The sequence below is a fragment of the Alligator sinensis genome, unplaced genomic scaffold (assembly GCF_000455745.1).
Source record: "Alligator sinensis unplaced genomic scaffold, ASM45574v1 scaffold1494_1, whole genome shotgun sequence".
NCBI classification, from domain to species: Eukaryota; Metazoa; Chordata; order Crocodylia; family Alligatoridae; genus Alligator; species Alligator sinensis.
The window spans coordinates 373,804-387,459 of NW_005842724.1; the positions used below are offsets into that span (position 1 = coordinate 373,804).

Here is a 13,656-nt window from a genome sequence, read left to right on the forward strand (position 1 = left end):
TGGGGGAGCAGGCGGGGGATGCTCAGCGGGGTTGGGGGAGCAGGCAGGGGATGGGGCCTGGCAGAGGGTCCCCCATGGCCCCCTGCCCCACCCCCTACTTACCAGCTCCAAGTCCAGCTCCAGCTCCCTGGTGCAGTCCGTGGGCACTGCCCGAATCATCGAAGCTCTCCGAATGTTTTCTGAAGGTTCAGAGAGCTTCAGATCAATTCAGACATTTTTATTAGTCCTCTGATTTGATTCAGATTTGGAGATTCGGCCAGCAAATCCAGCCGAATCGCCTCTGAATTGAATCAACTCCCAAAGCTTCACATAGCCCTAGTAGTTATCCCATGCTTAGTATATGTGATGGCAAAATTTAGCCCTTCCCCATAAACTCCCTGACTTTTCTCTGTTACAAAATCTGTTCCTTCCTACATGTTGTTTCAATTACTGTTCTTAGTTCAACAAACAACAGAAGAATTTCATTAGCGCACAGTGCGAGAAGCAAGAATTTTGGGAGGTGATAGTATATTTCACTGTATTTCATAATATTAAGAATAAACATGGTTAGTTAATTTGCAGTAGGTCTGTGGAATACAACATTCAGGCAGTATATTTAGCAAACATGTATGTTTAATGATGAATTTAATAACCAGATCTATCACTGTAATAAACAAATGCTTTATGGAGTGTCTTAATGTGCTGTCTAGTTATTTGTTTATCTGATATACTGCACAAAGGCCTCAGTACAAGATAGCAGCGAAGCAAGTGTATAAGTTCATTCCTATTCAGGACAGTATCTAAGAACATAATTGACTTCCAAAGGATTTAAACACATGCTGGATGCTTTCTTGAATATGCTCTTTAATTGAAGAGGAAACTGGCATAATTAAATGAATTAAATGAAGACAGCAGAAAATGTCACACAGTCTTCTCAAATGCTTTCTTTTTGCTAGGATTATGTGCTGTCTTCAGTTCTGTATAGTGTGTTTGTTGCTCAATATATTTTTTCAAACTTATCAAGACAAATTAACTCTCCCTGGAGGACTACCAAGTTTGAACTTAAAAAAAAACTAGACATTTTCCTACTTTTGTGACGCTCACCCAATGGTCATTTCTAAAAAGGTCATAGAACAAAAATCACCTCCTTAATTATACTTAGCCAGGATAATAGTGTTTGGATGTACAAGTTAAATATATTGGATGTAGGTGTTCAATCACCTAAGAGCTATACTGATCTGCCTCTGAAGTGAGACAAATATTCTTTGTATTTCCTACAGAAAAACAATGCCTGAGCCTGTGCTAAAAAACGAGTTTATCATTCAACAGCAGGAAATGCGTAAAGCAGAAGAAATCAATCATTTTAGGGAACTTCGAAAACAAGTTCTGGAACAGAGAGAAAAAGACCAAAAAGCTCGCATTTTATTGAAACAACGTATGCTTGAAATGTATGAACATCTACAAGTAAGTTCACATTTTCAGTAATATTTACTGTGATTTCCAATCTAGATACCCTCCCCCCATTCTTTTGAGTTGTATAGTCAGGACTTCATTAGAAAGGCAGTTAATGAGCTTGGAATTTCACTAGTCTATGGTTTAACTTAAAGATTCTGGAAAAATATTGTTACACCATATTGTATGAATGACACTCGGTGTATCTTTTGAGCTATCACTTTCAAATGGCATTACTTTGGAAATAAATGAAGTGAAATGAATCACTTTGGAAATGAATCAAAGTGAAAGAAAGGTGAGTGCTTAGATAAATATTAATCATCTCCCAATTTTTGAAGAAGTATATAGTATTTTAAGTAAGTATATGTATTGATAATAAAAAAAACTAGAATATTTGTGACAAAGGACAATCACTGCTCATATTTTCAGAAAAGAGGCTGAAGAACACAATATTGGTATTCTGCAGATTTTCTGCAATCTGCATAAGGCCAAACCAACACACTACTGGGATTATTTTACTTGGATAGAACCCAGCTACAAATAATACATTCAGCAGGTGGGACAGCATAAGTGATAAACGTCAAAGCTAAGATGAATATAATTGATTTAAGAAACGAAACTGGTAAAAATACAAAATTGACTAAATCTTTAGGAGTCAGTAAGAACAGGACTTTTGATAGCCAACTCCAGTGAAAATGTCTGAGCAATTGATTTGTTGCAGTCATTTTAAATTTCTCTTTCATAAAAGCTCCCAAATGCATAAATAGATAAATCAGACACACTGACTGACTGGCACTGGTCCCTCTGTTAAAAGTGAAGGGGAACTTGTAGGTCTGACTCCCTGATCCATTTCAAGATTTTCAAATATCAGTAAGGATTTTGTGTGTCTAAATATTTAGGTTTCCAATTCAAGACATCCCTAAGTGGCCTGGTCTTTAAAGATCTTCTCTGCACTTCCTAAAAATCAGGCCCCTTTCTGATGTCTTGTTTAGAATTCAAATGCATTTAGTTACTTCTCAGTATCTTGGTCTCTCTAATCATGCTCATATAACATTTTGTATGGGTCTTGGAGATTCTACAGAGATGATCGAGTACAATGACTCAGTGTACAGATGCAGTATCTGAACATGGAGTGGTTGCGGGGAAAGTTTTCTCATCAGAATTCCTTACAACTGAGGCTGTTCAGTCATGTTTGAAAACTCCACTTGTGCTGCAAAGTACTTTTGAAATTTTTATCCTGACTACGTTAAATCATAGAGCATATCAGTGACAGAAATAGGATTGGACCAGGAACCCATCTAGTCCAGTGCCTGATCCTACATCCAGCATTAAGAGCAGAATTCTGTTTCTACCAACATGTGTGCTATTCACAGAGTTTTTAGATATCTCAGGCCCCTAGCACGTGTTCATTTAAAGGCTCCATGGGATCTGATCCTCAGCCCCAAAAATTGTTGTGCCTCCTGCCCTGCCACACACACATTGCAGGAGGCACACATTTTGGGATTGGGAATCAAATTCAAATCATACCCTTTCAACTTGCTGGAACATAAGAAGTAATCAAGATCTTGGGCTCCCCCCTGCACCAGCAGTTTGAAAGTCAGGGGCCTACAGGTTATCAGTTCTGGACTCCAGACTCTACTGGGGTGTCTACCAGTCCTGGAGCTGGGACCAACAATCAGTTTTGTCCCTAAGAAAGGACTGTGAGAAATGAATGAGTGGAGAGCAGACAAAAAGAGAGATCTTCTATTCATGCCTATAAAACCATAATAAATTTGGAAAATAACAGAAGTGTGGGTATATTTAGAGGGGTATGTGAATCCATTGTACATATGAACATTCATTTGTTTTTGGATAGGAATCCTTAGATGAAGCACGAGGCAGGGTTCTCAGTGCTCGGGAAGCATACAGAAGTAAGTTACTAGAGGCTGAGCTCAAAAAACAAGAAGCCCTGGCTACTGAAGAAACAGCCCCTCGAACAGAGCAAGAGAAGAAAAGCCCAGATGCACAGAAAAAAAAGCAAGGAAAAAGTGCAGGGAAAAAAAAGTAACTTTGCCTGAGGTGTTGGCCATATTGGCTTCTTCATTGTTGAGGAAAGATGATCTATTTTTAATGATGAAAAAAGTATTCAGCGTTTTTCTAAGGCAAAATGTATTACCCATATAATAAGCTGTCTCTCTCATTCAAGTGTTATTACAAATCCTTCTAGTATTGTTTTATCTTTTTAATATGACATATTTTATGGTTTGGGTATTATAAATACTATCAATATAGTCTGTGTTTTACTGCAATAAATTGTTGCACTAAAATATTCCTATTGTATCAGGACTTTTATCCCATTACTATCATTCCATTTTTCAGCTCAAAAAAGTACCAAGAATGAACTGAGAGGAAAATAGTGCCTCTGAAAGAACTAAATCAAAAGAAAATGCCTATTGTTCTTAGTAGGACAAACAGATTCAAGAGACATTGCTTAACTATATTGATTTCCAATTAAAAATATTTCCAAATCTCCAGCTGCAAGAGTGAGCCAGATCCTTTTCAGGGTTTATTCTGTTGGCCTTATGTATGTTAAAATAGTTAATTTGTTCTGTTAGATTTTAAGTCTGAACGTTGCATACCAAGAGCTCCTGAAGTTGATGATGATTTCTGTTATGTATACTGACTGAACACCATCACCCTGTTTTATTACTATGTCTCATTAGACACCCCCAAACTATTTGTTTACTGTAACAGTGTTCTTTTTTTAACTACATGGCCAGCTACTTTTACACCTTACAGTGCACTGGCCAAATTGACCCCCATATTACAGTTTTCAGAAGCCACATGCTTAGTTGAACGTTCATTTAAGGAGTGATGTTCTCCAATAATACAGTTTCTGCTCTTCATTTACAGTCCTTGTTTCTTATTTTACCATTGTAGCTTCATTGATTCATGTGATTCATGTCCCCAGGTCATACAGTACAGGAGCTGCTAAGTTTTCCCTTACGGGTCATACAGTACAGGAGCTGCTAAGTTTTCCCTTATGGAGCCTTGATTGGAGTTTAAAGCTGTTCATCACAGGTAGAAACACCAGATGTGTGCAGTGTCCTCCTCCCTGAGAGCTGAAAACTTTGCTGGAAGAGCTGCTTTTATAGGTGTAGAAGACCACCCATGTACACATATATATTGTTACCACATGTGCACTCCATAGGTAGCAAATTATAGCCAGAAGCTATATGTTTGAAAGTTCTGTTAGACCTAGATAGCTGTAATAAGTGACTGAAATAATAGTGAGAGCAGCCAGCCATAGGGGATGTCCTCTATTGGACTCCACTTTCTGTTTTTATGAGTGCTTGCAGAATAAGCAATTCTTCCTTTATTAATAAACCTGACTCCCACTGTTTTGGTTACCTCTGATGATAATTAGCTTCTCACCGATTGATTTGAGTACCTCTGTTTAATGTCAAAGTCAGAGAGTGACTGGCATCCTGTTTCCGCCCCTGCACCTCCTCCAAATATACTATCTGCATTGTAGGATCAGTCTCATCTTAAAAGTGCTCACTGTAAATACATTTTATAGTCAGCTTTCACTAAATAGGCCTCACACCATTTGGATAACCAACAGGGAGCAACTTAGAGCAGTGGCTATTAAAATTAGTCAGAGATGATCCTAAGAGGTCAGATTGCAGTTATATTCTCTGTTCATCCCTTCATTTCCCTTCCTGGTGCATTCCCATCCATCCCCTTGTGCTAGGGTCAGCAACCTATAGCCCGTGAGCTAGCTGCTGCCTGTGGAGCCATTAGATATGGTCCATTGACCTGGGGAACTTTGGTAGGATTTTGGTGGCAGGGGGCTTTGCAGAGGCTGCGCCACAGCTAAGTGGCCCAGAGTTAGGTGGTGGCAGGCTTCATCGGTGCCATGCCTATGCAGCAGGGAAAAGTGCAAGTGGTAGCCTAGCATCAGCATGCCTCCAACCTGAGCCAGGTCATTCCAGTTTCCCACCACGAAAAGGTTGCTGACCACTGCCCTTGCTATTTGCTGGTCTCCCCAACATCCTTCCCATCTTAAGCATCATGACTCCCCCTCCACTTGTTCTGTTATGTTCCTTTTCTGTTCTGTACCATATCTTGTGAACTTACATACAGCTTCTGTAATGCCTGTTCTTACCTGTCCACTGCTCTAAACCTTTGATCTAATTAATTTTGTGTATATACTCAAATATGAAAGCTCAAACAGATTTCTGATCTTGCACTGGCAGCTTATATTGAAGAATCAGGAGTGTAGTACACTATGCTTTATTTGTGCAGGCTGCAAATGAAAAGCTGTGTCAGTGTTCTGCAGTACCAGCTCACTTTGTTCTCTGCACTTTGGAATACAGCTGTATTCTCCATGATATCCAATACCGTTTCCATGGCAATGGCACGTGTTAGCCTTTCTTCTTCTGTGATTCAGTGATGAGACTTCAGGAGAAGACGAGGCTGAAGTTATATTCTTGATGTCACAGTAAATGCTAGCGTGACATTCTGTTGTAAAAATCGAACCAATTCCAAAAAAAAACCCCAGCCCTCCATCAAAACAGATACATAAATGTCAAGAATGATATTAATCCATTTGATGGCAATCAGTCACTGCATGTAATACAGTTACAGAGTTTCACTTGTAGTCACAGTGTACTCTGAACTTCACCATCAAACCCAGTTCTGTTGAGATATGCATAATCCTAATTTTCATAGTGTCTCATATTAAAAGTTGTTGTGGCACAAGATTCTCCCATGTAGTTCGTAAAGTGTCTCTATTGGGTCATCTATCATTTTAGCTATGTAAGCAAGGTGATGGAGTAACTCATGACACATGCTATACAACTTAGTATAGTTAGGAGTATGGTGCACAATAAAGTGTATTCACTCCAATCCAAGATGACCTTGAATTTAAGACACCCCTCCAATAATTAGGTTCTATATACGGAAGATTTGTAAATTTGTTATAATTTTCCATGCACAGAATCTAACTATTGGAGGGTCATCTTATATTCTCCCCCTCCACCGCTGCAGAAGAGAAAGCAACAGCAGGAGAGCAGGTGGCCTCTAACCCTTCCCCCCTTGGAGTCTGCCCACCCCCCCCCAATGATGCTTGCAGCCCCTCCTCCTGCATGCTCCCACAGCTTCTACCTCATCCTTCTGCTCCTTTCTGCAGCCTCTACTCCCTGCCTACTCACCACAGCCTCTGCCCACTCCCTCTCTGCAGCCTCTGCACCCCTGCCTGCCCCCTGCAGTCTCTTACTGTCAGCTCTGGCTCTGGCTCCAGCTGCAGCTCAGGCACCATTCCCTCCTGAGCACAGAATACATGCAAGATCTGGCCCCCATCTGGCCACGCAGAAGCAGAATTACTGTTATGGTGTTGCGTGACTAGGTCAGGGGCCAGAGCCTGCATGTAGGGCAGTAGTGGGGGTGGCAGGCAGAGGTGGGGGGCAGGCAGCTCCTGCAGCTCTGACTCCCCACCTCCACCTTGTACTCAAAACAAAAACAAAGGGCTTCTTTTCCCATGTTAAATGTGGGGGGAACTTCTTGGATTCAAGTAAATACAGTTTGTTTTACATGTTCTGTACAAACATAATATATGGTCTACTATAGACAAAGCCTTGCAGAAAAGACACTTGGTTTACAGTTTGTACCCCAGTTACTCAGAATGCTAGGAAACTATATTCCAAAAGCATCTGAATGCTGATGTTCCTATTGTGTGCTTGTTTCATGTTTTAAAGAATCCACCTAATCTTTTTCTTGTCATGCATTGCACTACATTTTAGGCTACATATTTAATAATCTGAAGAAGGGGTCACTGCTGAAATATATACGAAAGTGGGTCTGTTGCACAGATTTGTGGATGTAAAGTATCAGACACATTGCAATGCATAGGATATCCATATATAAATGATGCTATGTATTTAAATTGACCTAATTACTACCTAGAATCAAAACAAGAATAACAAGAGGCTATAATATATTTTCAGAAGTATGATGCACTTTTTGCACTGTACACTTAGGAAAGTTTCCAGCATCCAGAATTTAAATCTTGCTCAGTATGAGCTCTTTTTCAAGCTGTTACCCTTTTATTGAAGAAATATATTTCCAATGACCTGTACAAGAAATACCAGTCTGCTCTTATTTTACAGGCTATATATTTCTCAGTACAGAAATAGCCCACATTGTGTTAAGTTTAGCATTTTCTCAAGATTCCTAGTAAGAAAAGCCATGAAATTTGCACAACTGTCATTGCTATTTGTATTAGGCTTAACATCCAGACCAGGCACTTAGGATCAGATACAACAAAATGCATAAAAGCATAGAAAAGTAGGCCTGGAAGAGACCTCAAGAGATTATCTAGTCCAGCCTCCTGCTTAAGGCAGGATCATCCCTGTCTAAGCCATTTCTTCCAAGTATTTGTCTAACCTCTAAAAAAAAAAAAAACTTCCAAGGATGGAGATTCCACTGCCACTTTAGTCAATCTGTTCCAGTGTTCAACTACCTGCATAGTTAGAAAGCTCTATCCTACCTAGATGTTCCTTGTAACAATTTAAGATGTTTGTTCCATAAGTGCATGCTTAATTGCTTCCTGTTCCATAAAGAAATTAAGCATTGTAGCCATTAGGACTGAACTACATGCTCAAATCCTTTGCAGAATAGGAATGGCTTCCTTTCATATGCACATACGAAGGGAAACTGCTTAAGAGATGATGATGATGATGATGAGCAGCACAGAAATAGCTGTGAGTAGGTCAACGAGATGGGGCAGCTGACAGCATCAAACACAGGAGCATATTTGCATAGCCTCTCAGCTACATGACAAACAAATCTGCTGCAAAAGTTTGCATTTAGCTTTATTTCTCCACCCCTCCAATTTTTTGTGGTAAGAACAGGTCACACATAAAGAACCACTTAGCTCATTGTGTTAGCCTATAAATTTTGAAGTTCAGTTGACTTGTGGCTTGATTTATTTACCTTTCCCTGCAACTTTATTCACCTTCCCCTGAAAAAGCAGGTGATTGCATCTCAACATATTGGCTAGTAGAAGGGTCCAGCCTTCAAAAGTGATGGATGGTGGGAATAGCTGTACTCTCCCAATCCCTGGAGAAATGAGAGCTAGTTCAATATTGTGGTTAGCTTTGTTTTTTTAACTGTGCTTCCACCACAGCCTCTATTTCCAGCCTACAGGCTGAGCCTGGCACCATCCAATCCATATCCCCATAACCCCATGGGCAGGTTTCCTGGAATTGTGGTAGTACCTGCAGGTTGTGCTGTCTGACATAAGAGAACAGATCCAAGAATCAGTGGCATGCCACAGTCTGAATTTATTCTTCCTCCAGATCAGCTCTGCTGCCTCAGAGATCTGACAAAATCAGAGCATAAGGCTGTGTTGCAGGTACTTTACAAGAACATTAGCTGATGAACTATATCTTTATTTAGCCCAGGATAACCAGGGACCCTCAAGAGGACAACCTTTTCTCCTCCACCTGTGTAGTGTTGTTTGCTACACTAAAATACTAACATCTAATTTTTTTTCTGTGTTACATTAGATATAGCAAGTGATATAAGAGAAAAAAATTAGCATTCTGCTAAAGTTTTGGAAAGCTCTGCAGTAGAAGATAAGCCACATGGAGGAGCATTTTCACCTTAAAGATTGGGTTTCCAAGAATTCCGACATAATTGCTGAAATTATCTCCAACAACTATTTCAGCAAAGAACTGTGCCTTGATTAATTAACAGAAATGAGAATGAAAACCAGCCGTAACTTTAGAACCAGAATGTGCTCATTAGTAAATCCATGATATATTTTTGGCTCTGCTGTGCTTGGTTGTTCTCCTTTTTCATTTCAGGGAAACCAGTAAAGTTTGCTGCAGACTTGCTGCTTCTGCAAAGCAATGCAGAAAACTAGAGAAGAAATAACTCTCCAACTGCTCATGGGTTCACCCATGTGATGAGGCAATCGCTCATAAAAATAATTGCCTATTGGTATGTTCTGAAAAAGTTTAGTTACTAGTGTGGATGGTTTACTCCCTTTTCCATTCCTGTTGATCAGTAGTCATGAGCTAGAAAAGTTTCTTATAATTAAAATGCATTTCAAAATTATCTTATATGCAAAAAATAATTTAGATTTTCTTTAATTATGTTTTTTAAAGAGGCAAATAGCTTCATTAATCTGAAAATGCCTTATCCCATCTGCTTTGCTTTAATTTAGCTGGGATTTGCGTAATGAGTGAAAATTTGACAAGTCAGTACCAGGATGTCTTGTTGAAGTTCTGAGCCAAGCTGTGTGTAGTGAAATGAGGCTCAGTCCTGAAGTGCCAATCTGCTCATCCCAGATATGTGCAAAGTAGTCTAGACCAGCCAGTCTCCAGCTATGTGAAATCTCATTTTAATGCAAGGACTAGACTGGAAGGATACAGCATTTATGCAAACACACAGTATTACCACATTTCTTTTCCAAAAGAAAAGAGACCTGTCTACATATTTTGTCTGGCAGAACACCTAGGGGAACAGCTTCTGCATAACTAAGCTGTAAGCTTGATAGCAAAAGGAAAGACAACTCTTTCCTTTAGAATTCTGAAAAGGTATTAATTCTAAATGTTTCCTGTGCACCCACTTCCTCGATAAGCCCTACTTTATTTCCCCAAATTTTCTAATTCATCTGATTTGCCTGTGATTAAAAATTCTTGTTGTTTTCAGAAAAACAAGATCCGTATAACACCAGCAGAGGGGAAATGTCCACCTCAAAAGAAGATAAAGCCAGGAAGAAAAAAGAAATCTGGGGAAGAAGAAAAGAAAATCCACATGGTACTAAGAGAGATGAAAGAGCAGGAAACAAAGGCACATTCAAAATAACATGTCCATGATCTCTTAAAATAAGAAAAAGGAAAGCGCTGTGATCTGTGCAGAACTGAGGATCACTGCCTTTAATGGGACATAAACGTATGTTTAACATTAAGTATATTTGTAGTGTTTTGCTGAATTCAGATGGAGAAGGCAAATTGTGCCATAGTTAGCATGTTCATCTATGACTCAGGAGAATGAAGTTCATTTCCAACATTGGCATGAGTTTCCTGTGTGGCTTTAGAGCTCTGTTTGCTCTCAGAGGTGCTTAAAATGAGATATGAGAAGCAGAATTTAAGTTCCGAAGAATGATAGTTTGGTACTGGTCTGAGAACTACAAAACTTAACTTGGGTGATGCTTCCTTTTTTGGAAAGCAGTGTTCTCTAGGTGCCTATACTCGGGCATCTAGGAATGTCCAGGCAGCTTGATCAGCTTACTGCCTACTTTCCACACTAGATTCAGAAGACTTGCCCCGTGCACACCTTATTTTATCAACAGCATTAAATTCAGCTCAGAAATGATGGTCATGAAGGCTACTGCTACTGCACACCTTTTTGCCCAATAGCAGTAACATAACTAGAGAAGGGCAACTGGGGCACTTATACACATACTTTTTTGTTTCTACTTGCGAGCAGACTCAATTAATTGCACTGCGCTGCACCATGTTCAGTTGTATAAGTGGTGAAATGTGTGCCGGCACATAGAAAATGCCGGTGGTTTTGAACTAACACCTCCGAAGTGTTTTACTTCAAAAGCTCACCACTGCCATTTTCTCAGCACTAGCACACATTTTGCTGCTTATACAACTGTAGATGTTGCAGTGCCGGGCACTTTTCAAAGCACCCAGTGCTGCAGCACTTACATGTGTAAAAATGCCCCTAAAGTGCATAGGCGCCTGACTCAGCTGAGCATTAGGCTCTGCCATTCAATTTTCACTATGCCTAGTCCTACTTCTGCAGGTAGGTGGGTGGTTGCAGCAGTACCCATCCCTTGCCCAATATCCTAGTGGTTAGAGCACTCATCCAGGAAGTAGAAGAAGTAGAAGGGCTTGACTCGATGACCTCTGGAGGTCCCTTCCAGCCCTACTTCTCTATGATTCTTTGAATTTTAATAGCGAATTTAAGCATCAATGTGTGCAAATACTAGCCGCCTCCAACCTCAGATTCCAGGTGTTGAGTAGCCACATACCTATCAGGGGTTTTATGAAGGTTAATTATTGTTTATAGCATAGAATATTTGAAGGTGAGCATGTCTACCTGAGACATTTTCTGCACAGTTGACTAATTAGTTGTATAGTAAACACTTCAATGTCTACACATGCCCCGCTATTAGGCTGGAGTAAACTAATATATCTTGCAGCAGGATAGTACTTGTAAATACTATCAAAGTATTACTAAATACAAGTACTAGGCACAAGTACTATACTGCTGTGGAGAAAAAAATTCCACAGCAGTGCACAGTGCTGCCTGGCTGGCTGGGGCTCAAGGATGCTTCAGTACGGGGGCTGTCTGCCAGCTGGCCCCTCACTGAATCTCCCTCATGCCCCAGTGAGCCCCTCTGAAGCACACTGAGTTGTGGGGAGCAGCCCCAGGCTGGCAGGCTGACCCCTGGGTCCCCTGCCAGCCAGAGCTGCTCCATCCCAACTCCATGTGCTGTGTCTGAATAAACTACAAAACGTATTGCTCTGGAGTTAATTGTTCCCAGGAACCCATTCGAATGGCATGCTCAGGAGCAATTAACTCTGGAGCAATACGCTCCGCAGTTTATTCAGGCACTATAATTGCATATGTAGATGGGCCCATTTTTGAGTAAAGAAAAATTCACTTGAGGTTTGTAGTGTGTGGCCCGAAACATAAATAACATAGGTGAGGCTTAGGGAAATGATACCCTATGTCCTAATTCTAAGTATCCTTGAAGCCTGGACACATGTAGAACTACCAGCCAAGGCTGAAGCTGGTCCCCTCCCAACAGATCCCAGGACAAGAGGGGATAGAGAAGGAGATGCTAATTTTGACCTTATGGGCGTGTCTACACATGGTCATTTAATGTGGATTAACCCAATATAAGCCACAGTAGGGGTGCATGTCTACACCAGAGGGCTTAAAAATGGCCATTTTAGACTACATGAACCTAAATTTGATACCTGCCCAAACTAAGTATCAAATTTAAGAAGAATTAGTTAATGTAGATTAACGCACGTGTAAATGTGTTACTCCACATTAACGCAGAAAATTTAGTCCTGGGATTGCCCAGCTACAAGGGGGCCGGTTGGAGCCCAGTCCCAGGACTCCTGGCTGGCCGCCTCTCCTCCCCCATGCCTGGACTGCTCTCTATATAGTTTGTCAGTTGTAAGTGGGTTTTTTATTGTCGGTTGGTGGCGAGGGTGCTGGATGGGCACTGTTTGTTGAGGTAGGGAGAGGGATGGGTGTGGAAGTTGTGAGGGTAATGAAGTTTTTTTTTTGTTTCAAGCATGTACATGTCCTGAGAGCAGTGCTGGGGGTGGGCAGGGGATAGCGGGGGTGTAGGCAGCAGGGCAGGTGAGCTGGAGTGGAGAGTGCAGGAGGAGGGGGCCAGGTAGGGCCTCCCACAGCCAGTGCCCTGGCCCCCAATGGCAAGTGCACCACTCTCCTGGGGCCTGAGTGGCGGAGTGCCTGCTGGGGCCAGCACCATGGCCAGCAGGAGCATGGAGCGCTGGTCGTCACTGGCAGGGGCCGGGCTGGAGCAGCAGGGTGCTGGGCATTGCTAGCAGGGGCAGACCCTGGTGCAGGGAGGCATGGTAGACAAGGAGGGAGCTGCCTCATGCTGCCCCTGTGCTGGGCACACAGCTCCTGGGCAGGGAAGGGACTAACCAGGGATCAGAGGGCAGGGGCGTGTTTCCAAGATGGCTGTCAAATGCTGGCAGCTGGCTCTGGCTTCAGTATGGCTGCCAAGTGCTGGCAGCCATGTGTCTGGAGGCTGGACTGCCCTCTGGTGGCCACCAGGGCACATGGCAGGGCTGAAGTGGTCCAGGACTAAAGTTAGTCACAAGTCCCACCACATGTAGACACCTGCCAAAACCTACTTAATCTGCATTCGTTTAATGCATATTAAATTTAAGACAGCTTAAATTCATGTGTAGATGCACCCTACATGTTTAACATCACAGGTGTACTCCCAGTTCAAAAAAAATGCAACCTTCATACACTGGGGTATGGGCCCAAATGTTAGACTAAAGATAATTTGTTAAATGTGTATTGCAAGTTTTCTCTCTCATCCATTTGAAACTGCTTCTCTGGACCAGTGATGAGAAGACCTAGGCAATGCAGTTTCTGAAGGATAACAGTCCTAGAAGCATCTCAAAGATAATAAACTAATGTTACATTGGTACAGAAAATGCCACT

The 13,656-nt window shown here is 41.4% G+C and overlaps 1 protein-coding gene across 6 annotated transcripts in view; it reads left to right on the plus strand.

Annotated features, from left to right (window-relative positions):
• Positions 1–4,375, plus strand: part of ADGB (androglobin) — a 286,810-nt gene extending 282,435 nt beyond the window's left edge. For 5 of the 6 annotated variants that reach the window (XM_006034315.3, XM_025216304.1, XM_025216303.1 and 2 more), the window contains 2 exons: positions 1,260–1,443; positions 3,287–4,375. In XM_006034315.3, the coding sequence (XP_006034377.2) occupies positions 1,260–1,443; positions 3,287–3,478 (376 nt within the window). In that variant the 3' untranslated portion in view covers positions 3,479–4,375. Of the gene's footprint in view, positions 1–1,259; positions 1,444–3,286 lie in introns of those variants that run through there. The other variant, XM_025216305.1, reaches the window with a different exon arrangement.
• The last annotated feature ends 9,281 nt before the right edge of the window (positions 4,376–13,656 follow it).